At 53.2% G+C, this 26,970-nt stretch overlaps 2 protein-coding genes across 3 annotated transcripts in view; both read right to left on the bottom strand.

The window, feature by feature from the left end:
- RAB29 (RAB29, member RAS oncogene family) overlaps positions 1 to 640 on the bottom strand; it is a 13,638-nt gene extending 12,998 nt beyond the window's left edge. The window contains exon 1 of one of the 2 annotated variants that reach the window (XM_006024752.3): positions 288 to 640. In XM_006024752.3, coding sequence (XP_006024814.1) covers positions 288 to 411 — 124 coding nt within the window. In that variant the 5' untranslated portion in view covers positions 412 to 640. The other variant, XM_025205485.1, reaches the window with a different exon arrangement.
- A 3,485-nt stretch (positions 641 to 4,125) lies between these two features.
- SLC41A1 (solute carrier family 41 member 1) overlaps positions 4,126 to 26,970 on the bottom strand; it is a 27,193-nt gene continuing 4,348 nt past the window's right edge. The window contains exons 2-10 of the mRNA XM_006024750.3: positions 19,146 to 19,253; positions 13,792 to 13,863; positions 13,354 to 13,498; positions 13,125 to 13,271; positions 12,242 to 12,389; positions 11,390 to 11,469; positions 10,476 to 10,610; positions 9,765 to 9,913; positions 4,126 to 7,370 (exon numbers count right to left, since the gene is read on the bottom strand). Of these exons, the coding sequence (XP_006024812.1) occupies positions 7,185 to 7,370; positions 9,765 to 9,913; positions 10,476 to 10,610; positions 11,390 to 11,469; positions 12,242 to 12,389; positions 13,125 to 13,271; positions 13,354 to 13,498; positions 13,792 to 13,863; positions 19,146 to 19,253 (1,170 nt within the window). The 3' untranslated portion in view covers positions 4,126 to 7,184. The remainder of the gene's footprint in view (positions 7,371 to 9,764; positions 9,914 to 10,475; positions 10,611 to 11,389; positions 11,470 to 12,241; positions 12,390 to 13,124; positions 13,272 to 13,353; positions 13,499 to 13,791; positions 13,864 to 19,145; positions 19,254 to 26,970) is intronic.

Raw genomic sequence — 26,970 nt, 5'->3', positions numbered from 1 at the left:
AATGCTTTAATTTAGTAAATGACAAGGCGAGCCCCAGAAAAGAGGAGGAGGAAGAGAGGGAAATGAGCATCCTCGGCAGGAAAGAGAGGCAGTAGTGACAACAGCTTAGAAGACAGCAGGGGAGGAAAGAGAAAGTTTCACCTCTGCAATCGCAGCTGCGGACGACGCGAACTTCAGCGCTCTCTCTGTCTCTATGTCTAAATCTACACGCACCGGGGTTAGTCTATCCGCTGCAAGCATCGCCCGGTGGAGCCAGGCCCCTCAGGCAGCGGCGGTCCAGCACTCACCTCCCACCGTGGACTTGTAGTGCTTGTTGAAGCTGTCGTTGGCGTAGCGCTGCACCAGGGACGTCTTCCCCACCGTGACGTCACCCACGATCAGCACCTTGAACATGCGGTCGTGGTGCCCCATGGCTCCCAGGGCCCCCCGGCCCCTCGCGGACCCCGAATCCACCGCTCTAGCACCCTGCACCAGCCGCAGGTAGAGCGCTCTAGTGCCCCGGGGCCGGCTTGCAGGCGCAGGTAGAGCGCTCTAGCGCCCCACGACAGCTAAGCCCCGGCCGGCTCATGGCAGTGGGCGAGCACTGCTCCGTGCAGCGCCGAGCGCCAGCACCCAGCAGGCCCCGCGCCGCGCCCCGGCGGGCGGGGAGGGGGCCGCGCGCGGGGGCTGATGGGTGCTGTAGTCCGTGTCACCCAGCCCATGTCACTCATCCGCGCTGAGAGCCCCAGCGCAGCACCTGGGTGCCTTTGCCTTGTGCCTCAGTTTTCCCCCTCTGTAAAATGGGGACATATATATATATGTGCCAAGCTCCCCTCCCACATTTGCTGCCTTCGTAGCTGTGCAGCCCTGTTGGTCTAAGGATGTTGCACCCCAAAAACATTTTTCCCCTCACCCCGCCAACCACTCCAAAAGATATCACATGCACCCAAAGAAACGTGCGTGCTAGGCGCCGTTACTAAGCGATGTCTCCGCCGCGGCCCGCGTCACAGTCGCTTCTTCCCCTCCGCTGCGAGCAGGGATGTTCGTGTTTTGTGACCTGCCTGACGCTTTCGAGCTGGATTTAGTCCGTCGTTGGTTTTTGGCAGGAGTCGCGCGTGAAAACCAAACGTCGTTGTCACCGTTTTGTCGCTGCCCCGTGTCTCCTCCCGCGCCATGGCTACTCACAATCGTTTGCTTTTTTCTAATTTGGGGAGACGTGTCTTTCTCTTGACCGGACGCTAAAGCCGGAGCCGGCACAGCTGCGGAGGAAAAATAGGAAAGGCCTTAAAGGATTGCAGATGAGCCGGCAAACGCGACCGAACAGGAACGAATTTGATTTTCAAAACGAGAGCTCGTGATTTTTAAGCCAAACCTTATGATTTGTAAGGAAATAAAATGGGTCCCGTTGGATTTAATAGTAAAAATCCTCTGGATTTTAAGAGGGGCGGGGGTTGTACCCCTTATTTTTTTTAACGTTTGGAGGAAGCAAGAGGGGCTCAAAAACGGATTCTGTCGGCTAAAATAACCTTCCAGAACCCTGCCCGCGGGTCTCAGGGGATAAAGAGACAGTGGCAGAAGCATTTGGCTTTTATCCCTGCTGGACTGCGTAGTGAGGCAGAAGGTACTTCTAATTCATAGGCCATTTGCAAAAGAAAGTTGGATCCCATGCCTCTTTCTGGTTCGTCTGCCCCACACCACCACCGTACCATGCACACGGGAAGCAAAACGCAGGCTGACTTTTACACACGTCTTGCTAAACATGTGTTCGGGTAACCAGAGACGTGAATCCGGGTATGACAGGTGTAGCAGGGACAGCCGTTCAGATAAGAACAGGCGACTGGGATTAAATGAAGTCTCTTTGGTTTCTGCGTGTCCTTGCTGCTGTGAGACAGCTCAAGTTTGCCTCGGGAAAACACAAGGTGACCCTTGCTCAAGTGAGCAGTCCCGAACCACATCCACATCAGATAATAAATAGTTCAGTGTTGAAAGAAAAAAAAATAAAGGCTGTAGCTGAAGGGAATGCAGCGCTGTTTGCAGGAAACGGCCCCCATCGGTTTCAGAGGGCTGCTTAGCATTCACGTGGCATGTGCACCAGAGTACTGAGGTCCGCAGACCCTGATAAAGTAGTTGTGGAGGAAGAGGAGACACATGTTAATAGAGCAGCCCTGCCAGCAGAAGCTGTAATTACAAAGCCAGTCAAGGGATCTGGTGCACGGCATGCGGCTGAAAACAAACAGCTTCATTCTTTGTCTGGAAGTCATGCAGGCTGTACAGGCATCCATGCAAATGCAGAGCTTCCCCTGGGATGCTTCAAGGCTGGTGGGCTCCAATCTCTCATTTTCATTAGCCACGTGTTGCTTGCTACACATACAATTTATTTGCTGTGTTCTTGCAAGTCCGAGATGTCTGAAACCTGGATGATTAGACAGCTGTAGCAAGACCTGGGAGAAACCTGCAGTGGTTGAAGAGACCTTTCATCAAGAGGCAACTGCATTTAGCACACATGAAAGCATCATGAAGACAGCTAGACATAATTCAGTAATTCAGATATATTCACCCCACGTTTCAGATCAATTATTAAACCAGATGTGTCGCACGACTGAGCTACTGCTGCAAACCCCTTAGCACAAACAAGGACAGCAGACAGACCTTTGACCATGCTGCCTTTTGGAATCCGCTTAGAGATGTCAGTTCTTTCTGCCTGCGTACTCAGTGACCCCGCAGCCCCGATAGTGAGGTGGCCTAGCTACCAGTGCCTCCTAGTTCAGGTCGGGAGTCCTCCACTTAAATGGTTTCTCCTCTGCAGCTGGACAGGAATCTCCCTACCAGAAAAACTTTCAACAACAGGGAAACTTTTAATTCTCATGAAAGAAATCAAACAGTATTTGTGTGTGTATACACATCCATCCATATGCATTCACATATACATTTTTTTTTTTAATATATACACAAAACTCCCGAAATGTGAGCAACGTGAAAAATTCCATTCGGCTGAGAAAGGCTGATAGGGCAGGTGAAAAGTGTTCAATCCGCACAGCCAGGAGGGCAGCCGAATCCTTCTCCCAGCTGAGATTCAGAGAGGGCTCTAGATTCAGGTTTGCTATGCCAGGCTTTGCTCTAACCTGGTGCTGGGTGCTTTTATTTTATTGAAAAGTCTAAGACCAGCAGCAGCTTGCAGCATCTGATCCTCTAGGGGCTTTTCAGTTGGCTTTCTGGCTGTTACGCAACTTAGACAGCATCCCATAGGGGCTTTCCATGCATTCTGGACCACGCTTCCCCTCTTCGCCAAAGCTACACTGCATGCTGGTTGGGTGTGTGGCTGGGGGAAATGTGCCAAGTTCTTTGGGATCGTCGTGGATGGATTTTACTATACAAACTGAAGCTGCTTTGCAGGTTTGCTGAACCAGTATGTTGTTGCTCTGAAGTCCGAGTTTCTCTCTTCTTTGCAGTGATGGCACGGCAAGGAAGTTTTGTACTGCTAAGACTTTGGATTCATCAGGCCACACTATACTTGTAGGGTTTAATTTGAAGCTTCAGCTACCCTCGTCAAAAGCAAGGACCATCAAAACTTTTGCTATTTGGGACTCTCCCTAGAGAGAGCATTACACTTAAATCCTAAAAGTAGACACCTCTGGAATATGACGCACATAGGCAAGTTGTAAGAAATGAAACAGGGTCTGGCCCTTTTTAGTAAAGCGAGCAAGTTTTTCTGGGCCGCTGTCCACAGCAGCTGTATTCTCTGATGTACCATTCAGTCGCTGAAGGAATTGGCCTCAAAACTAATTCATGCTAGAGGTCACCTTGTCTAGATTTTATGCTGTGTGACAGGACACACTAGTGCTAGCCCATGCCCAGTTCCTTCCTTATAGACAGTCTTGCCTAAAGCCAGCAGCAAACCTATAACCTTGACAGTAATAGCCTGTGAACTGGATTCTTCCACTCTCAACATACGTAAGGGTAATTAACCCCTCTGAAGCTAATGAAGCTGAATCGTGGAAGGACTGGCAAGGGGATGAGCAAGATCGCACCCAATGTATGACAAAAGACAGCTGCCCCCATTCAGGATGACAGTTTTAACTGGTAACAGGAAGTGTGGTAACTGTGCAGAAACAAGAGCTTAATGAAGAAAGGAGGCCACGATCCACATAAATAAATGTCATCTTTATTTTACCAAATATAATTTATCAGTTAAGTTGACATTTGTCAATTCAGTTATAGCAACTATAAATAATTAAGACAGTCTTTTTTTCCCCTTTAATACAAAGAATAAACCAGTATTTCTTCATTTGCAGTCAGATCTAAAGTACACATGCATTTGAGTGCAATTCATGAAAAATAATTATCCTTCACTGGTTTTTAAATTTAAAATTTAAGTTAAATTCTTCCCCTCCCCCACTCCCCCTCCACCCTAGACCTTATAAAAATGTAGGTACGTGACCCAAGTAGCATGATGCTTCTTAAAACAATCACCTCTGTTGCCCTAGGTTTTACAGCCGGGACCATGAGACAGGGATTCTTCCGCTGGCACAAATGTCTACCTAGGAAACTGGACAGTGATGAGACGTGGAACAATACTAGATGGGGATTTATCTGGAGACTAACAGCTGAAACGACAGGCAGGAGGAATCTCAAGCATATCCCTCAACAGCGGCAGGGAACCAGGTGAGCAGTTTTCCAGCTATGTTAAAACCGAGCGCAGGAGATGGGGGAAGAGTGGGCCTCCACATTTTCCAAGCTGAAACTCCAGTGCAGCCACATTTGCTCTTCCCATAAGCCCTGGCCAAACTATACTTGTGAGCAATCACCGGGGTGAAGACATAGACCAGTTCAGAGCCACTATCACAAGTGATACCAGAAAAAGAGCAGTGTCTAAGGCTAATGTAGACATGAAACACGTGTGTTACCTACTCCTGCAGCATCTGGGAGAGCGCGTCTGGACAGAAGTGCAATCCTGCGCTCTCAGGCCACCTTTACTGCAGCCGGCTCGGCCTCCCAAACACTGTAAACAAAGCCGTAAAAGCGTAGCCTCCTAAACAGACGCACGGATACAGAGCGAAACAGGAAATGATTCTTCTCCAGATACGTTTAGAAAGTGGTCCCTCAGCAACTCTCTTCCCAACACACGCAATGTGGTTTGCTTTAGACGTCTATGGTTTCTGCCTCTTTGGCACTGGCTCCCTGTCCATCTGTGGCTGAACTTCCCTATACAGTTTCAACATTTTCAACTCGCCTGTCCCCACACGTGGGATGGATCCTTTGACCAAGTCTTGGGCAAGTCTCAGCAACTCAGTCTTTCAAGGGAATCGAGACGGCCACATCTATGCGACCTCCGCGGAATCTGGGCTAGCTCTGTGGTGGTTCACAGAAACAACTGAGCCTCCTGACCAAGCCTCATTCAAAATTATACACACCAGACTACGTATCACTTCCCACTACAACGCAATGCCCAGTTATGTCTGGGATGGAAACTAAAATGGAGAATAGAGGCATCCTTTTAAGATGCTCATCTGAAAAATGGAGGTGCTGACCCAGAATAAGGAAACTAAAGCCAAGAGAAAGGAGCAGAAAAAGGGTGTTTTGCCATGAGAAAGGCATTTGAGCTTCGGAAAGGGGAAACAATGATGGGAACAACAACGGAGAATTAAACGTCTAGCAACTCCAGAGTTAGAGGTTCTAGAGCCCACCTGAACAGGGTGAGCAGCATTCAAACTCGGAGCAGACGACAGCGCTCAGCAACCTGAGAACAGCAGCTTTGGGGCTCTGGTCCTACACCACTGAAATCAATAGGAGCTTTGCTATTTATTTCCACGGGAGCATGAAGAGGACTTAAATGAATGATACAACGAACAGCGAGGACTTGGGACGTGTGCGCGCCAGATTTCTGCAGGATGTTAGCAGTTCCCTGGGGTTTTATGCCCCACCTCACTGTCTCCCCCTCATCTTTGGGAAGTACAGGCAGCTCCCCCTGCTCTCTACATCAGGTATTCAACTTAAGTTCACATCTTATAGTCTTGTTAAACCACGTATTTAGGAATGGACCACTGTTAAAAATCTCACGTAACCTGGGGATATTCCTCAGACGTAGATTTAATTCATTGGGTCCATGAATTAAATAGAAAGGCAAAACGTTGGAAGGCAAAGGGACCTTTCCCAGCCCAAATGAACAGCTCACATAAGGCTGTTTGGAAATGGGATGTGTGGCCATGCTACCATGAATCCCTCTCCACTTAGTTATGGAAGGGGAAACAGCACAGAGTTGTTCCTGATTTGCACGAGTGTAAAAGGAAGTGTCCCGTGATTGCCACAGGAGAGATGTTGTGTGAGAAGCCAGAACCGACAGTAAAGTGTCTCTGTAAGAAATCAATCAAGTGCCCAATTCCAAACTCCTTAATCAACAGGTCCCCGGGCAAGTCAGCCCACAAGAGACTGAGCATGCTGAGGGGGAAGAGGGAGCTTGTCCCTTCTGTAGCCAAGCTTTGGTGGCGTGCCGAGGAAGAACACTTGCAGGGTGGTTGGGGCAGGACACAGTACGCTCAGGCTAGCCTCATCCTGTTCACAGCCTCCCTTCTCCAGACTTATATAGATTGTACTAGGTTGCAAGGGCTCTCCCCATTTATTATCTAACAGTCATGATTGGGTTTCAGGGCTGTGTGGCCTATTCTTGCTTGCAAGCCTACAGGATATTTAAAAGAGATCTTCGCTGCATGCCTTAACTAGTCTCTCACCCCAAACCCCTTCATTTTAGAACCAGGCACAAGGTGGAAATGTTAAGGGATGGGCAGGGGAGGATCTGAGGATACTGCAGGCCTTAATTCACAGAGTCTTCCTCCAAACATCAAACGCTTGTGAAGTGAAAGAGGTGACCGCTCACCTCTAGTGACTGAAGAGGGATGAGCTTCCTTTACAATCTGACTGGTTGATCAATGTTTCCATCATAACCTTGGTTCAGACAACTACTGCTATGAAATTGCACTTGGTGATTGTCTCTTTACACTTTTTTGTCCTTCCTAAAACTAGATTTTCTGTACAAACTTGGCTTGAAATATAAACCACATAAAATTCCCATTGAAAATAATGAGAATCTAGTATCAAAGTTGAAGTCTCAAGAGAGACTGTGGGTAGGGTGGGGGAAGGGAAGGAGCAAGGGAGGGGAAAAGTCAATTAAAGGAGAAGAGAGCCGGGAGAAAAGCGAACGGCAGAGAGAGCTAGTCCCCCACATCTGTATCCCGATCTCCGATGAGCCAGAGAATGTGGAAGCTGAGAGCCAAGAGACCTGTGCCAAGCAGGTCACCCAGGGCTGTCAAGTAAGGGATGGAGAAGTTGTCAGGATCCAGGCCCCTGCCCCACATCCAGTGCACCATCCAGTCAGCAATGTAGAGAAGAATGAGGACCTGGAAGGCAAACACCAAGAAAAGGAAGACCCACATTAGCCACTGATCCAGACCGTCACACCCTTCTCATCACTAAGGCAAAGCTTTCATTTCCAGGACACTGAAAGTTTATTTGCAATCAGCCCCTTCCAGTTTTGCAGCCCAGTTTTCAGAGGTGCAAGCACCCATCAATTCCAGCCAAGCCCATGGAAGATCAGATAAACATCCGCGAGCAAGGAAAAAACAGAGACTCAAGGCTGGTCCTGTGTCAGACCACGGTCATAGCGGGGGATATTTGTCAAAGGCACTGAGGGAGCCCTGGTGACGTTCAATGGGAGCTGAGTGGCAACTTCCCCTTATGCACCTTTGACAAGCCTCCCCTTTACCATTCTCTGCTCTGGGCATCACCATCTCTTTAATTTTCTATTGATGAGAGAATGTGTTCCAAAAACAAGGGGATGTCTGACCCACATCCAAGTTCTGCAGCTGAGCTCCTAACTCTAGGCAAACACTGTGACAAGCTGTGTGATGAAGAAGAGGAAAGGGCCACGCAGCTAAGGAGGCAGGCAGAGGGGGGCAGGATCTAGGGATCCCGCACAGGTGAGCAGGAATCCCAGAGACGAGGCCACGGTGCCTGGAGCAGGAGCACAGTCTCCTAGCAGCAGCCGGCACTGCCGGACTGTCAGGTTTGCTCATGTTTGCTCCCACATAGCGTGGATGCTGTTCTAAGTCAGCTGTTAAACAAAGCATGGAATAAAATCCCCATTCCAGGCTGGGTACACGTGTTAAAGGCTGTTGGCAGGCTTCTGCTGCCCCAGCGCTCCCTGCCTGCACGAGTGCAAGCATTAGGTTGAGACCACTGCCTTCAGCACAGTCCATTTTCTCCCCACGAGCTCCCACTGTTCTCTCAAGCCTGCACCCTCCCAGCCAGCAGCTTGCTGTCTGCTGGGGAAGGGGTGCTGGGGCCTTTAGAAAGCAGCTGCTAATGGAAGCCTCCCTCCAAGCGCCTGGACACCCAGCAGGAGTTCACGACCTACGCTTAGTAGCCTTGTCTGGAGAGCTGTTTTTCTTTCTCGTACATGCACTGACTCACTTCCTTGAGCTCGCCTCGGTTGTTGATTTTAGAGGACGCTAAAACCGGCAACAGCTTCCAGAGGCATCAGGAGGGCAGCTGGCTTTAGTAGGAAACTCCCTGACCACAGTTTCCCTCCCCTTCTACACAGGAGGGGATAAACTGCAAGGCGCTGGAGCAGCCGGAGTCAAAGCCTCACTCCGCAAGGCTGAGCACACACAGCTCCTACCCACCTGCACGGAGAGACCCTGTCAGGAGGAGGGGAGCCCAGGGATGGCTGACCCGCCACACTCTTGTTGTGTGGGAAAGATGCGGTTTGGAGAGGAAGAGCCATGGGGAATCCTGCAAACTCCACATCCTGTTTTCCCTGCTGGGCAGTTTTAAAATGGCTGCAGCCCACAGGGTGCTCGTGGCTCTTTGCAGACAAGAAAGGAGGCTTCCTGGCCCCAAGGACTTTAAAAGCTCAGTGTAAGACTGAAAGCAGCATCAAGCAGAATGAATGCCCCAGACAGAAGTCTAATGAGCTCGTCTTGACATGTCAACAGCCAACAGCAGCGCCTCAATTTAAGACATGCTGCTCTGTAAATACATGAGGTTTTAATCCTACTCATTCTTTTATCACTATTTTTAGCGCGGTTGGACCTGGCTGTTCTTTGCACAGCGAAGGAAGGGGGGACAAGTCTTTCGAGAGGATTCTGGACAAGTCAGCCATGCTGGACTGCTCTATATAGACAGATTTCTGAACAACCTCCTCCATCATCAGAGTATCCCAGCACCTTCCAGCACAGCATTAAGTGACATGACTGGTATCCGACACGTCATTTCTGCTCTCCTCTCATCCTCTTCCCAAGTGGGAGCTGTACGTGGGGTGCAGTGTCTGCAGGGTAAAGAGCACACTGCATGTACTGCACGCGCCAGCTGTCTGTTCTCTTGGATGGGAGGTTCAGATGCAAAAGGAGTGCTCTGTCAGGGGCAGGAGACAAGCATTTCACAGGCCAACCCTACAGAAAGGGAAGCCAGTTTTTGCCTTTGTCCCATTTGTAAGAATTGTATTGCCTGTCTCCGGATCATTGCATGCCATGCCATGTAGGTATGCCTCTGCTTACGGAGAAAGTACATCACCCGTCTTACTTCTGAAGTCTGCCTGCCCCAAAGAGTGGCTGCCAAAAGCTTTGACTAAACCAGCTACTGAAACTCATGTTTCTGCTAATCTAAACAAGAGAAAACCTATTTCCAGTAGCATTGCCACACAACCCAGGGCAGCACCGAGCCTGCTTCTTACATTTTTGCATCCAGGCAAGGATTCCAGCAAAGGAAACAGGTTGAGTGGGGCTGATGGTTACCTGGAGAAGTGCAGCTGTCATGTAGAAGACTATGAAGATAAGGGTCAGTGTAGTGTGTCCACCCTGCATGGAGCTGATGGTGTAGAGGAAAACCAAATGCCCAGGGACCACCAGGAGAAACAGCACGCGGGCAGACCGAGAATTCAAATCTGCAAGAGAAGGAGGAGGGATCTCAGGAGACAGAGACACAGAGACCAGTGCTCTGAAGCAAGTTCCCATAGATCTGTCCAGCATGGGACCTGTTGGGAAGCTTTTATGCAACTGCAGTTATTCAGAACAAGCAGGACTCCAGTTCTCCAGCAACCTCGAGGCGAGTTTCAGCAACCCAGGAGCAGCTGGTGAGGACTGAAAGGCTAAAAGCAGAAGGAGGGAAAGTCCGCCTCCTACAATGCTGGGAAATCAGAGGACACCATGCCACTAACTTGTTCTCATTGCCCACCGCAGGAAACTCATAAATCTAAAACTCCAACTTTCTCCGTTATCAACAGGACAGGCCAGGCCTCCAGTACAGCCACCACCTCCAAGCAGATCTCAGCTCCCACCTCCCTTTCACATTGCTCAGTGCCACTTCCTCAAGTGCAAGCTTAGCCAGAGCAGCTGCCAGGCCTTTGCCGATGCTGGCTCCGAGAGCTGTAGATGGCCTTGAGAGAAAAGCTCTGGGGCACAGCGCTGGACAGAACCCGGGGAGCTCCAGCCATCACTACCACGCACCTGAGCTGAAGAAAGTGCTGCAGGGACTGGGGCACTTGCGTGGGGCCCCCTCGGAGCTCTCACCGGGCACGCCACTCATGTGGAGGTACGTGGAGATGCGACTAGCTTGGACAGCCACCAGGTTGCCACCAACACCTATAAACAAAGAGGACAGTGAGTTAGGGCACAGTAACCCAGTCCCTAAAGGACTCACACATCTGAATGCATCAAGGACTAAGGGGAAGGTGAATTCCTCTGTATTGCTGGGAAGCAACTGCCTCTGGTCTGGTGACAGACCGAGCTGTCTGCTGCCGGGACAGTCTCTCTTTGACCTGAATTCCACTTCTTCAGGATGCAAAGAGCCCACAGACAAAAAGGCCACCGTTCCCCTGCCCTCTTCAGTGAGCCCTGTAAGTGTATTACTGTCGCCTGGAGCACCAGAGTGTGGTGAACACCAGGGCAAGGGATTAGACACAGAAACTGAGACATGGGAACTTCGCACAGTGCCTTTTGTGGAACTTGCTGCCACAAGACAAAGGCCCAGAAGTTAATAGGATCTGTAAACAGGACTTAGGCATATGGAAGACGAGAGGCTTCTCTCTTACATGAGATACCAGGCTCCCAACCTTACCTTAAGAAACACTGACCTGGGCAGCAGACTGGATACACAGTTAAAAAAGGCACAAAGTGCCTGGGAATCGCAGGGTGCATTTCCCTGCAAAAACAACTTAAGGGTAGAACCCCTGATTTACTCCCCCGTGTTAGACTCACCAAGGTGAGCAACCACACTACAGAACAGCCAACGATCCCCTTCAGAAAGAATTGGGTTCCCAAGTAATTTTGGAAACCAGGAATTGAATTTTTTCTTGAGGGATTTCTCCACTGTCTGGCAGGAACTTGGGACAGGTGTGTTGGCCAAGGAGAAACAAACTCACCGTTAATCACCGGTGTGAAAACGGCCATCCCAGCAAAATTTGGATCGGACACGGTTTTGTCCAATATGAGTCCTCCAACACTGCAGGGACAGACAGTGAAGAGGCTGATGGTGAGGAGAGCACAGAAGATGCAGAGACTTCAAAGGAGTTAAGAGAGTTAGACTTCAAGTATGCACTGTCCCTCCAGGCTGTTTGTGCAGCTGGACATCTCAATACCCTTTTATGTCTACAGTGGTGGGAGCTGCATGCAACTTTGGCCCTTTTAAGTGTGCTGGGGCGTAGTATAGGAGCACCGAAGAAAAAGGGTAGCAGGATGAGACCTGTTAAGAGAGCTTAGCAGGCGCTGCGGAGTCATGTGGAGACTGGTTTCCCATAAAACATACAGTGCCAGTGCACGCCACACCACCCAATTTCCAGGTTGCATATTCATTCCCATCATCACTCCGGAGAATAAAGCCATCAATCCCTATGTTTATGATATAGAGGAACCTTTTGTTGAACCAAAACCATTTTGAGCAACCCCTTCCTTTGGAGGAGGGAGGCTCTGGTGGAGAAGGGACTAGCCTTCTCCGGTGGAAGGTCATGGGCTTGCTTCCTGGGAGACCTGGGTTTGCTTCCTGGGCCTGCTATAGCCTCCTGCGATGATGCTGGGAAAAATCGCTTGATTTCAAGGGACCTGAAGCACCCAGGAACCTTGGTCTATCTGCACACGGTCTGTCAAGCTCTGAACTTCAGAGGGGTAGGGCTCTACCTGTCTCTCTAATGCAATGGAAGCGGCCCCTGGCCAGGAACTGGAAGGGAGCTCCAGGTGCTCCCTTCTGCAGGGATCATGGGGGCAACACTCTCTCATACCTGCTAATAGCCATCGCAATGATGACCGGCTCCCACCCAGAGTACAGCACCTCCCGGGTTGCTGGATTCTTCTTGGCAATGATGATCCAGAGAGGCAGCAGCGCGACAAAGAAGGCACACACCAAGGGATTCACGTATGCTTTGCTGTCTGAAGAGAGAGAGGCTGCAGGTCAGGGACACATCCCAGGGCAAGTCAGCATGAATGTCTAACAACAGGCCTGATCCAGCTTCCCCTCCACACCCAGGGGGGGACCCAATGGGAGCAGGGTGAAAGCCCACTGCGAAGGCCTGGCCACCCCTGCCCATGTGAAAGGCAGTATCTTGCAAGTCAAGTTCTTCTCTGGGTGCATTCAGAGGCTGTGGTGGAGCAGCTCTAGAGAGAAGCCTCCTCCCCTTCATTTGCTCATCTCCAGCCTTCTGCTGGTGGGTGAAACTGGGCAAGGAGGCCTCATCTCACCTTGGGGCCGAGCTGAAGACAGGTCCAATCACAGGGACAGAGGCAAGAAGACTTCAGGCACAGCTCTGCCACCGGGGACCCTTCCTGAGTGACAGCTTTTAAGTGCCCAGAGCAACAAAAGGACATGGCCCTCCACCACTACCATGGCCTGTAGCAGCCATGCCTGTGGCTCCTGAGATCTGCCCCCATGCCATCCCCTGGAAAGGATCAGAGTAGCACCTTGCTGGACCCACTGTATCTGCCTGGTCTGGGAAGGGCCGCTGGATTTCCCCTCTCTCATTTCCAAACATGCCTCACTAGTGAAACAGCTTCAAAGCCGGGTGTTACGTTAATGGCCATGAGCAGCCACAACAGAGGACAATGTGCAAGGGCGATGCTACAGCCTAGGTGGGGAGGGCCAAGCAGACGGCACTCCTCACGTCTCACCTAGCTCTTTGTAAAGGCCCCAGCTGATCCCTGAAAGCAGTGCCAAGGTGATGAGGTCTCCCAGGCTGGCAGCAATGGGTGTGGCCACGTTGTCCGGGTTGATCCCCATCTTCCTAGACCCGATGATGACCCCAATCATAATCATGCCTACAGCCAGAGGAAGAAGCGCTGTAAATCCAAAAGTACCTTGGCTGAGACATGGCACCCTCAGAGAAGGGACGAGTCTTACCCAGCACAAGGGAAGCGATGAAAGCTGTGGCCACGCTACTGGCACACAGCAAGATGGCATGGCCAATGCTGAAGTGCCCGTCTGGGATCCAGCCAAATATCACTGCAGCAATCGAGGCCAGGAAGCCAACCACTGTAGCTTGAACCTAGGAAATAGACACTGGGGATGAAGCTCCACACAGGTTAGGAAAAGAAGGAGGCTAGTCAGAGTCCATCTCTCATGGGGATTAGTGTCATGGGCAGATGCTAAGACTCACCAGTAGGGAAAAGTGTTAAGTGAAGTTGATAGTGGTGCAAGCAGCCACCATTTGCTTTTCCACCAGATGCTCCACCAGCTGCAGACAGTGATGACTGAGGCACGTAACCCCCTGACTTCCTTCCACCCACTCCCTGTTGCACAGACCCACCGTTTGCCCACCTCCCCACTGGGTTCGCTCACCTGAATCAGAGCCATGTTCCCTGTTATCATCCTCCAGAGCTCCTTGGGTGAGTCCATTTGACCAATATTAGCCTACAAGGAAAGAGCACATCATCAGCTACCAGGGAATGGGAGACTGCAGTACTGCTGCCCTCCTTCAAATGACAGTGGCCAACCAAGCCTCGGGTGCAGCAGTCACAAGTTTGTGCCAAGACAAAGGAGGCCAGCTCCTCCTAGTCCCAAGCCTCCTCTGGAAGCTGATTCACTAGCAGAAAAAAAGGCAACCATCCAGTCCTGGTTCTGGGAAGGCTCTGAAAAGAACAATGCATCATGTGGGCAACACCCATAGAGGGCTGGGGTGTATGGAGCAGAAAGGAAACGGAGCAATGGGATATGGGTGGCAGCAAGGTAACCACCAGCCTTCCTGCGGGAGGTGGATGACCGGCAGAGCCAACAACACTGCTGTGTTGCTCTGAGTCTGAGGTCCTCAAACTCTTGCATGCAGGGTCTGCATTCAGGACCTGCCCAGGAAGCAAAGGAGGAACAGGTTATCAGCCAAGCCCAAGAGGGGCACGTAGCAACTCCCAATTCTGAAACTCATCTCCAGCACCCACACCCCTCAAATGCATCCCTGCAGTACAGGTGGTGTCCAACACACATGCCACAGCAATGGAGTGAGGATTCAGGCTTTGCAAAGTGCTTTGGAGACCAGATCCTGCCAAGCAGCAAGGTGACCCTTGTTCACCTTCAGCTCACGCTGGGACCGGACACTGCAGCTGATTCACCGATCGAGTTCACGCTGTCCCTACTCGCTATCAATGCTGGCTCAGGCCCAGCTGGGTCATGCTGACTCCAGGGTCAGCTGGGGGCCTCAGCACCCCAGTTCTGTTATCAGGACATACCGTAAGCTCTGATAAGGAGCAAGGCCATGGTGACATCTCGGGGGCAGAGGGGGCCAGCAGCAAGAGCTCATCTTGGAAATGAAGCTGCGTAAACATGGTGAGTGCCACGTGGAGCCTGGCAGAGTAGCAGGAAGTGGCCGCAGCACACGGTATGGTTTGGCATTGGGACAAAAGCAGGAGGCATTAATCCAACTAAATGGAACAGCCTGAAAGTTGCTCTAAGCTCAGAGCAGACAGCTCTACTGCGCTGGGACATTGTGGCAGAGTCGCTGCAAACTGCTGGTTCTCGCTGAACTACTCCTGCAGGGTCCCTTTCCAGTCTCCACAGGGTCCATAGATACTGGGGAGGCAGAACAAGGAGTGATGCAATAGCAGCAGCTGTGACACAGGCAGAGAAAGCAACAAGCCAAAGGTCAGACCAACTCGGTGGCAGCAACAGAACCCAGGAGTCCCCACTGCCAGCTCCCTGAGCAAGCCTACACAGGTTCAGGGGTCCCTGAAGCACAAGCAAAACCCTCGGCACTTAGCCCAGATACATCAGCAGCTTCCTCCTCCTGGGTTTTCTGTGCCAAGGTCAAGCAGCAAGGCGCCAAGTCAGCACATTCGTCTTATTGCCCGCGCCCTGTCCTGCTCCTGCAACTCTACAGCCCTTCCCAAACTGAGAGATTCGAGGGGCACGGACAAGTCACGGCAACCGCCACAGACATGCAGCCAGCTCCGGGGCACGGCGTGGCACTTCTAACGGCAACACTGAACACCTGGCAACCCGGAACCGCTTAGGACAGGAAGGAAAGAAAACAAAGTGTAGCCAGCCAGAACCGCAAGGCACTTCAGGGAGGCAAAGCAGTTATTCAAGAGCCTGGGTACAGGGCTGACAGCCCTCTTCATGCCAAAGCCCCAAGGGGAATTTGATATACAGTGGCCCAGGGTGCTTCATGCCTTCTTCGCCATATAACTCCAATGATCTGGCTTTCTACAGTCGGGACGTGGATGGTATGGGACTGTCCTCCCCAGCACAGAGAAGAGCATCCGTGGCCGACTGTCACCTTGCAACACTAAGGAAGCCTGAATGTCAGGGGTGTTCAAGTCTGATCAGTTCAGAAAGACAAATCCAGAGACTGTTGCCCACACAGCGCTGGTATTTGAACGCCATGGGAAGTTAAATCTTAACATTCCTGCCCTCTACTAATGAGGCCGGGATTAGGAACCTGGCTGTAGTCAGTAGCAACAGGATTTTAATCCCCAAACTAATGGGAAATTTTTGCCTCCTCATGGTAAAAGTAAAACTATCCAAAGAGTCTTAATGTGGCACTAATGAGATGTCTGCAGCCTGCAGAAGCCGCTCCCGCTGCTTCTCTGCAGGGAGCACGCAGCCAGCAGTCCCCAGGTGCGTGACGGAGCAGGGCTGACTGCTGGCACTCCACTGCTGGGTCCTTTGCACTGGCCAGGAGCAGGGCTAGGGGGGGAAAAAAAAAAGCCAGCTGGGTCACCTGGTCCTGAAGAGGCCTCCCAGTGAGGCGAGGAAAGAGGAAGGTTAGACACCGAGTTTACGAAGTGGCAGCGTGGTCCCCCCTTGCCCCGCACCAAGTTGCAACTGCCCTGCGGGCTTCTAACCGCTGTAGGGGCCGGGAGCCGCGCCGGCGTGTCTCTGCCCTCGCCTGAGTGAGGTCAAGACGTGTCAGTAGGTGGCACCAGGAGACCAGGCTGGCACCAGGGAGGCTGCTTTCCAGCACCGCGCAGAGCCGGCTCTCTCCCCTGGCCAACTCCTTTTGTTTCCCTGCTGCAGACACTAGGAGAGATGGGAAAGCTTCACCTTCCTGCAACTCTCTGCACACAGAGGGCAGTCTTGATCCCCTGCCCAACCCTCCGCTCTGTGCCAAGGTGGGACTGCTTAAGACTTCATCCCAGGAGCCTTGTGCTCCCACCCTGGCAGTGCCTCGGCGAGGACAAGGGAGCTGCAGGGCTAGGCCAAGCCAGCCAAGGAGAGAGGGTCACGCAGTCCCCCCAGAACAGGTCCGTGCATGCTCCTACCAATGGGGAAGGGATTAAACAAAGATTTGTTTCCCCTAACGAAGGAGCAAACAATGCCTGACACAAGCTCCAGCACTCAGCCTTTGTCCCTTGTCAGGATTACAGCTGTGCCAGGTGCCAGCAGAAACCAAAGAGGAGGGGAAACCGTTGTCCCCTGACACTGAGAAGAGGAGCCTGCTGCCCCCGCTCTCCCAGCTGGCATCTCCAGGCACAGTGGAGCTCAGCTGCTGGGGCCAAGAGCTGGCCGTGCCGCATGCCAGCCTGTTCCATGGAGCCGAGCAGCTCCAGCTGCTGCAGACACTGTGTGTAAGAGCGAGACGGAGCCAGCGAGCCGGAGCCAGCTGCGTGCTGCGCGGGGGCTGGTGTGGCAGGGCACCCTGTGCCTTTCCCCGTGCACTCTGAGCTGAGCCAGGGACAGGCTGCTCAGCTTGCTGCCTTGTGTGATATCCTCCGCACAGCCCCAACTCAACAGCTTGAGATGAGAATCAGCCCATATCTTTGCAAACCTGGCTCCTGGGACCAGAGCAGTGAGCCTGCATGACAGCGCTGCACAGAGCACTAGGGCACCATGTGGCATTTTGCGGGCCACAGGGAAGGATAGCAGTTGCAGAGGGATTGTAGGCAAGGAGGGAGCAGAGGGTGAGCCCTGCTCTTCTGGCTCCAAGACAGAGCCATTCACTTGGCCTGCTGGTGTCAGGTCAGAGAACGGCACTGGGAGCAGAGGCAGCAGTAGTCTGTTGCTGTGGATCTGCAGGTGGGCGTTGGGGTTCAGAGGGGCTGGACACCACCCAAGAGACAGGGTGGTGACCTGTGTGATCCCTCATCCCCTAGGCTTTCTGCTGGCTGGGATTCATGGAGGAGCATCAGCACAACAGCTGCCCCCCACCCTGCACCCAGTCTGATGTGCTCTATGAAGTTATGAACTCGCCGCCTTGTCCCTGAAGCCAACCCTGCAGAAGTCCCGGGCAGCAGGCTGGGCATGTATCCATGCCCAAAGCAGGCCCTGCCCTCTCCACCCTGGAGGCAGAAGCTGGGCTGGGTGCTCTTTACATGGCTGCACCTCTGACAGCTTCAATACAGCAAGCAAATGGAGCTAAGAATTTAGCTGTAGGCACAGCTGGTTCCTCCGTGTCCAAGAATCCCAGCTATGCACCCTCTGTGGGGCATGCCGCGAAACACCCGGCGGTCACCTGTTGTCACATGCTGGAAAAATGTGCCTGACAAAAAAGGCAGGAGAACATCTCCCCGTGAGGGAAGGATTCCAGTCCCCAGCCGCGGGGACAGAGGGCTGCGTGCCTGCAGGGTCACAGCTCTGCTCCCTTGGCATTCAGGAAACTCACAGAGCCTGGCGGCAGGCTGGAGCTCCTACCCCGTCTCCCTCGGGAAGCTCGCTAGCTCAGTGCGTGGCCACAGCACTCATGCCACGGCAGCTGTCCAGCCAGACCTGTCCATCAACTCCAGCAGGCTTTGGATCAAGCTAGCGCCACTTACTGCCAGGCTCCAGAAGAACCAGCCTATGCAGCACAGCTTTCTCCATGCCCCTTCGCCTGGACCAGCCACTGGATTTCTAGTCCTGTTTTAACCCGCTTTTGCTGCACTTCTGTGCTTCCTAACAAACGAGTCAGAGCCTCTTGTATTAGAGCTGTCCTCGCTGAAACCACAGCACCTTCTGACCCAGCGATGACAGGAGGCAGCGCGCTGGCATCCACTTACAGATGGACACGTGTGACTTCCCGCCTGTGCGATGAGTGCACTGCCTCTCCGACACGCCAAGCTCTCCACCAGGATGTTGGTGACGGTGTCTCTGCTGTTTCTTCAGCTGACACAATCAGCTTAGAGAAGATAATCAAAAGCAGGCTGGGCGCTTTCTCCCCAGCACCCCCACCCAGCACAGGTTGTCCTCTCATGACTCCCTGCTCCACTAATCCAAGGTACAATTGTGGTGAGTTGGCAGCTGGGTGCTAAACCCCTAGAAGCCCTGTGCACAGCTCGCTCTATCCTAAGGCAGGATAGACATGGCTAGGCTGCTGCTGAATGGGAGACCTGCCACGGTACACCAGGACACGGAAGTCACAGTTTATCCATACCTCAAGAGTCCTCAGCCCTATGTAATGCAAAGTGCTCACTGAAGCAGTCAGCAAATTCAGCGCTAGCGAGCACAAGCCAAGCGAACGGACCAGATGCTGAAGTGGAAACCCTGCTAACTGGCTGCATGGCAGGGCTGATAAGTAAAACCCACAGACACAGTCCAAACCATGTGCATACAAGGCATCTGTACCCGAGCAAATATATCGGCCATTTAAACCACTGCAGAGTATGCGCAAGGCAGACAGCAGTCTGCAGCTCCGCCCCCCACATCTCTCTTTTTCCCCTTCCCCAGTGGCAAATGCACACATGAAACGCCACCCTCCCCAGGCCTCCAGGCACATCTTGGATACTCACCGCTGTTGAGAGCCGAGATGCCAGCGTCATCTCTAGGTTCCCCTTCAGCCCCAGAAGGGCAGGAACCAGGATGAATACTTCGGTCACATACTTGAAGACGTCCCAGTGCTGCAAGATAGCATACAATGGGTTTCAGTTATCTGTGTACATGAGATCCTAGTGCTAGGGAACAGCTGTGGTGGCCTGAGCAGAAGGAGCTTTCTTGGCACAGGTCTGGCACTACAGACCTCCCCCACCTCAGCTGCTGGGTACATCCCAGATGTGGCTCAGCTCCTTACCACCGCCCTGCTTTGAGGCCAAAGGAAGTCTGAGCTCTCTGAAAAATGGACATAGGCACCAACACATGGTTTCCTATGGCAGCAGAGGCAGCGTCAGGGTGGAAATGCAGCAGCCCAAGAGCCTGTGCTGTGGTTGATCGAGCGTCTCACCACCAAAACCCAACAGGTCTGCTCTTCCCAAGAGGCATGGCCCAGTCAGAGCTCCTGAGCAGTCAGAGGCCTTTGCTCAGAAGTGAACGTGGGCTACGTGGCTATTTGTGCAGTCTTTCTGGGCCCTGAACAGACTCATCAACTGCATGTTCACACGAGCCCAGAGCCCTGCTGTGCTGGGTGCTGCATACCCAAGAGACTGGCGCTGCCCAAAGAGCTTCCAGCTAAACAGGAAACGTTTTACAGATGCAACTTAGTGCATCACAAGGGCTGCTCAGCAGAGCCAGGCACTGATGCCAGATCTGAATCCTGTTTCAGCGCCCCAACCACGAGATTATCCCTCCCCTCACTTTCTGGGTCAGTTCATTCTGCTGCCAAAAGCTGCTCTTGCCTTCCTCCACAGCTTCACTAAAGCAAGCTCTCTGCTCCTCTCTGATGGGGATAGACCGATTGACCCTGCTGAGGAAGGAAGTCCTCCTCCCTCGGCCTGGAGCGTCAGTCACCAGGACACAATCTGTCCATGCTGCCTCCAGACCAGAGCCAGTTCCCCCACAAAAGGAGGCACAGCCCTGGCTGCTTGGGACAGAGATGCTGAGTAATTGCAGGGTACTGGACTTGAGAGCAGAGCAGCTGACTTCCTAAAGCAGGATGGAAAAAAAAACTGCTGCAACCACAGCTGGGAGGCAGCAGGCTATAAAAACCTCAGGGCCACCAGTTTACTTTTGTAAGTGTTTGTAGCAGAGGGCTTTGCGTATAAAGCCACTTTTCTGCTGGCTACGCAGGCTGGATCATGCCTGCCTTGCAGGGAAGCAAAGCATGCTCAGAACAGGTTGGCAGTGGCGATAGTTTCTTAGTCCCCAGAGCAGGACCTGTCAGCCCGCCCAAAGACACGTCTTCTACAGCTTCCTGCAAGTCAACAGGATGCTGAAGTCCAACCGCCATCTCAGTGTCTCGTGGTTCATTCGCGTTTCCACATCTGCCTCCGTGCGCCTGTCGTCTCCTGTTATAATTAGACTGTAACCTCTATGGGACAGGGATCAGGTCATAATTCTGGGCTTGTATAATACATAGCACTCTTTTTCTGGTCCCCAACATGGGCTCCTGGACACTACTATAACGCCTATAAATAAGACTCGAATTGCTGCAATGGCACCTGCATCGCTGTGCTTTGCAAAGGCTGCCCAAGGACGTCCTCACCAAAGAGGTACTCGCAATCCTGGCTGCTGCTGCGCTCTTCACGCCCACTGAGATTCCTGCTTAGATAAGTCCAACCGCTATCATCATGCTACTGCTGGGGAGCTCTGTGTCGCCGACCCCAACAGCCAACTGGACACGTTCTTGCTTCTGCTGCAAGAAACGCTATCCGCTGACAGCCTGCATTACTGACACCTTGCACTGGGCAATTATTTTGATTGCCTGGTTTATTTTCCCCCAGTTTGTGCCATCTACACTCTGCTCTAGGATGATGAGAGACAGTGACTTCTCCACCAGGCTCCCGGCCATGCAATGCATAGGGTGCTCCCAGCAGGGTAGCAGCTGCAGCAGAAGGGAGGGCAATGCCACGGAAAGCTTGCTCAGAGCCGGCTGATAGCTCCATAGCCAAGCCAGAGTCAAAGGCCTTGCTTACAACACGGAAAAATCTTGTTGGATATGTAATGAACTTCCCCATTGCCTTGCCCCTCCAACCCACCAGCAAACCCACCTGATTTTGGACCTGCCCAACTGAGAATCACCCAGGAAAAGTTTGCTATATACCTTGCAGGTACATTGGGAGGTTCTGTTATCTTACTACTGTTCAGGGACTGTAAGTGTCCGATACACAGAGATGGATCAATGTGGAAGCACTGCAGACCTGAAAGGTCTTCTCTGCTGTCTTTGCAGGCTCCCAAAATGCTTTATACACCTTGGTTAAAGGCAGATGCTCCTGAACCACTTCAGATGCACCTGAACCACTTGTAGGAAACCCCAAGCCTGCCAGCATCTTTGATGCAGGCAAAGATTGTCCCCATTACCCAGCTGCGAGGAAGCAAGTTCAGTTATCAGTTATCACACCCGGCCAACCCCTCTCACCTCCCGGCCACAGAGTAACTTGCGGTAGAATTGCTGGGAGCTCTTCTGCCCCTTTGCCAACATGAGATCAGCCCTCTGGGGACTTGTGGCATCCGACACCGTTGGTAGCTGGAGCCAGCGTGTTCGAGCAGCCTACTCAGACAACTGCTCTGAGCTCCTGATGAAGGGACTTTTGCACAGCTGCCAAGGGCTGCCTTAAAGACAGAGCTTCACAATAAGTGTTTGAGCATGGGCAGCAGGGAATATGAGCTCCGTGCCCACGGGCAGGGGAAGAGGAGCACGACTCCCTCTGGAAACATGCTGATTGCCGCAGAGGCACATGGGCCTGTCTAACTGCAGCTAGGAGCCAGCGAGCTCTGCTCTCCCAGATGACTGCATTTAGGTTGGCTTGGCAAGCCGCACACAGGATGGGAGGTTGCAGCTAGTCCGCTGCCAGCGATGCTCGCTAGTGCATCAATAGAGGCCGTGCTGCTGGGACTTCCCCTGCCAGCACACACGTGAACTCGGTTCCCGGTGACCAGACTTCCCGTGCACCAGCCGAGTAGGTCAAGTGTCACCAGTTTGCTCAGTGCAGAAAACAACATGCTTGAGTTTGACCGGGAACTGGAATCACTGGGCACAACGCCACGGCCTCTGTGAGAAGTCAAAGCACCTGGTCAGAATAGTCCTTTCTGCCCTTTACCAAGAAATGAAGTGCTCCCTCTGTGATAAGAGCCCCTGCCTGCAACGGCCTCGTCAGCGCAGTATAAGGGCGCCAGAAAGGGAGTCACAACGTCCGGGCTCTCAGCCCCCCCTCGCCCCGCTGCTGTTCCTCTGGGGGACCTGGGTCAGGTCGTGTCCTCCTCAGCGAATGGACACCACGCTTGTCCTCCTTCACCGCGCACTGGGGAATCTCTCCCGGAAACACATCCAGGTCCCAAAGGGACCAGCTCCTGCTATCACCAGCAAAGCACCTGAGGTTTTGCACGCTCAGGCTGTTTGGAAAATTAAACTCGGAGCCTGCTGGATGCTTCGGGATCAGTGTGAGGGGACTTGTACTCAAAGACTCCAGGCACTTCTGAAAGCCCCCGTCCTGCTCAGCTCAGTTTATCTTAGCCCAGAAGCCAAAGCCCAGAGAAAACCCGGAAGTCCTACATCCATCATACCAGAATTGCACCCAAGCTGCAAGCGACAGCAGAGCGGAGGCGAGGCTGCAGAAAGCAGCGCCCTCCAGCCCGCACCGCGCTCAGCTCTGCCAGTGTACACTGGCCTTTAAGAGCGCCTGCACCGCGAGCCAGTGCCAGGGACGCTGCTGATCTAAACTGTAACCAGAGCTGCTGGAGTAAATCCTCCGAGCGGGACAGACACCAACTCAAGGCAGGGGTGTTGCTAGAGGAAGAGAGACAAAAATTAAGCCACCTCCAGGGAGGAAACCTGTGTTTCTGCCTATGTTAGCAGTTTTCTCACAAGGAAGAGCAGGCGTTGTGGGTTCCTGCCAACTGTCTCTGTATAACTTATTGCACAATCTCAATCTTATGGGCACAATTGTATCCACCTCAAGGCATCCCTGATTCCTGCAAGCCTCCAGCAGCAAAGAGCACCCGCTGGCCCGGCCTCATGGCGAGCAGCGGGGTTGGTGGTACTAAGCAAGGCTTTCGGAAATCAGGATGTCGATGGATTGACTCAAGTCCCTCCCTTTACCTATCCACTGTGAAAGCACAGAGGAGCTAGTTGCCGGGGTGGAGAGACAGTATCACACAGCAAAACACACAGAGGAGACCAGGTGGAGCAGCCTAGCCCAGGGAGACACGAAGGACAGGTGGCTGCTGACAGCTTTGCCGCCGGTGCTTCAAAGGGGCACCGAAGAACCAAGGTCAGCATTGACAGGCCAACTCCCAGCCCCTCCCCAAGCGGCATTGAAAGAAAATAGGGCTTTACGCAACTTCCTCTGCCTGGTAGGCAAGCACGGGGTCCTAAATCACTTGTGCCAAAGGGATTTGGCGGCTTCAGGATGTTTTCTTTTTTTACCAAGTCACATTTTTAACTTCCCAGAGAGAGCAAGAACCAAGAAGCACAGGACAGTGCAAGCTGGATGCTATTCTGCACAAGTACCACAGGAGGGTACGGAGCACCACAGAGGACCAGCTTCAGTATCCAACAGGAGGGTGCGTTTGCAGCCCCTGCTGTTAGGGAAGCCTTGGACTGGGAGCAGCTGAGAGCGAAGCAACCGAGAGGAAATGTGGAGCTGCTCATAGCTTTATCAGGAAAAGAAAATAGAAAAAAAAGCTACACGCACTCCCGATGGTTGTTGCACTTCGAGGACATCGACTGCACTCTTGGAATCTGGGACTCTGGATGATGCTTGATCCCACGCACAAAGGAGCTCAGAGACTTGTGGTCTCTAAGAGGTGACCAGTATCAGCAGATATCTGGCTACTCCAAGCATGGCAGCTGCAAAGCAAGTTCCTTCACGGTTTTAGTGACTGTGCCTGGATGCCAAGATAACAGCAAGGAGTCCTTCTCTGCCTAATTAAATCCCAGCAACGTGATCACAGAATCACACAGAAGCTGGGCTGGAAGGGGCCTCAGGACCTCACTTAGTCCAATCTGCTCCCTCTACCCCATCCTCAATGAATGTTAGGTCTCACATTAAAGACATTAAACCAATCACCTCGGTCCCTACACTTTGCATGCTGCCTTGTTCGTGCTCCGACCACGGGCCCCCCAGCATCCTTGGGGCACTGCTTCCAGCTCCCAGACAGCCAAACAGGCCTGCTGTCCGCGCTGCCTCCACTGTGGAGCAGCCCCACTGCAAAGCCCACCCTGCCCCAGCCCACGATGCAGCAGCCTGTACTAACAGATGCTCCCAGGATCCCTGGCACAGCGCTGAACTGGGCCGCGCTAGGACTTTGTGCTCAGGGTGCTCTTTCTCTCTCCTAGCACGGGGCTGCTGCCGGTGGCAGTGACATGGGCACAATGCTCCACATAAACAGCTCCAAGGGGAGCCCCTCGGCGCTAACGAGCACAGCTCCGAGGGTGGCAGCACGGGGCAGTTGGCAGGAAGGACTTTGATGAAGGAGGCCATTCTGCAAAGCAGGGCAATTCACAGCGTTCCCTGCCTCCGACTTCTCTGCCTCTCCGCTTCCTTCCTGCCCCCTCAGAGGAAGGTCACTTAGGTTCGCTCCCCAAAGTACACATCTTCCCTTATTCCCTATTATTCCCATTCCTGTGTCAGCTTCCGGCCAACTGCAGCAGGAGAAAGGGGGTCCTTGGGCACTGCCTGGATCCAACAGCGGTAGGAGCACAGCGGAGACGGGTGGACCAACAGGGAGTCGGGCCGCTGAGCCAGCGCAGGGGACTTGTAGCACGAAAGGCAGCATAGCCCAGATGGAACTGCAGGATAGCATCGGAGGCTTGATTAAACCAGCACGCAAGTGGCCCAGGCTGCACCAAGGTTTGGACTGAAGCCTACCTGCTCAGCCATGCTCAACAGCCCAATTTAAAGGTTTTTCTGCATGGGCAGAAGGGGGTTGGCAGCAACATCCAAGCTAACTGTGGTGTAAAGAGACATGCAGGTCACAAGGCAAGTCTGAGAGAGACCCAAGCCAAGGCTCCCACCTTGCTCAAAGGGCTTTGATTACATTTATTGCTATACAAGCCCCTGGACAACCTGCGCAGCATCAAGGTACCACGTTGCAAGAGTGGTACCGAGTATGAAGCGGAGTCCCCTCCCAGGGAGCTCCCCTGCAAGGGGATTACAGACTTGTATCTCCACAACTGCACTTTTTGCACATGCTGCTCGCGGTTGAAGAGCCGGGAAAGGGAGCCTGGGAAGCCCACCCTTGCTCATTCCTTCCCCCCACACCCCCGCTCCAACCCAGCCCTTGGCAAGATCTCATTACAAGTCGAGAGGAAACCGGATCGCAGAGACAGACCGTTCCTCCCCAGCCCCCAAATACCACGTTCTGAGAACTCATCAGTTCTCATGTTCCTCCCATTACTCAGCGCCTGCAGCACACCATTCCCACGGACACCCAAGAGCACGGGGCTGGAAGGGACCTCCGAGGACATCGAGGCCTCTCCCCCATGACTGCAAGCACCCCTCAGCCTGTTCCACAGTCTCGCTGCTCCGGTGCTTGTGAGCACCCTTCCGACACATAACCTTTATCTATCCGTTCGTGGCCGGTGTATACCTGATGGCCGCTGTAATCCCTGGAGAGGTGCTCACACCACAGCCAGCGGTCACTGGGTCCATCTAGCGCGGCAAAGGAGACCCTCCCCACCCAGCCCAGCTGCGGGAAGAGCCAAAAGGGCAGGCAGGCCTGGCAGCAGGCTGCAAAGGATAACAAGCAAGGCCAGAGGAGCCAGGCCATGGCCTCCCCCTGTACAGATGCTGCTGAATTCACAGCCTTCCCTCGTCAGCAGCTGGAACATGCTAGCAGGGCAAAACGGCACTCGCCCAGGGCTGCTCGGCGTCCCTGCAAAGGCCAGTTACAGCCAGGGTTTGTCCGAGAAGGAAACGAGGGCGTAGAGCCTGCCCACCTGTAAGCCAGACTCCCTGACCCCCACGATGCTGTCCCCCTTGCCATCAGTGAGAGCGGGGCTGCCCTGGTGTGAGAGCCTGGTGTGGCTACAGGCTCACAGCTCACCCATGCCCTGCTCCAAGCTGGCAGAAGCTCAGTCAGCTGTTGCTGCCCTTCACTGTTAGAGGCTGCTTGACAAGAGCTCACTCAGCCCCTACCCGCCAAGAGCAGAGACCCCGGGCACTGGGACTCCAAGCCAGGGTCACAGCTGGGATCCCTGCAGTACCTAAACAGGGTGGCTCCAATGCCCTGGCCTCCTCCCTCCTTGTTAGCATCTTCAGCTGCATCAGTAGTAGCTCTCGTGGCCAGACAAGCTGCCAGCCACCTGTGGCCAGAGCAGGGGAGTCACCTGCCAAAGCTGCCTCCTCCTCCCCAGGTACCCTCTTCCCCCCATCACTGCTGCCTGCGAGTGGAGAGCACACAGCCTGCTCCAGGGTGGTTGGATGCCCAGCCCTGTCAGCAACAAGTGCCAGCGTCTTCACTGCAGACCCCCAAGGGCTGGCTCCTGGCAGGTGCCACACAGAGCCGCTTGGAGACAGCAGCATTTCCAGGCAAAGGCAGAACCCAGTCTCTACGCACACAAGACTGTGCTGCAGGTTGGTCCAAGCATGTCTAAAAGGTCTGGGCAGACAGGAAGGGAGAGGGGCAAGCACACTGGTTGTAGGGGAACATGAGGTCCAGAGGTTTGAATGGCACGTTATTTTCTGGAGGTCGCTCAGGTGATCAGCCCCAAAGTCCCCATGCTTGGGGGTGCCAGGTTCAGCA

The sequence above is a fragment of the Alligator sinensis genome, unplaced genomic scaffold, assembly GCF_000455745.1.
Source record: "Alligator sinensis unplaced genomic scaffold, ASM45574v1 scaffold1322_1, whole genome shotgun sequence".
Taxonomy (NCBI): Eukaryota; Metazoa; Chordata; order Crocodylia; family Alligatoridae; genus Alligator; species Alligator sinensis.
The sequence above is the reverse complement of the archived record's forward strand: the minus strand, read 5'-3'. Positions and strand labels throughout refer to the sequence as shown.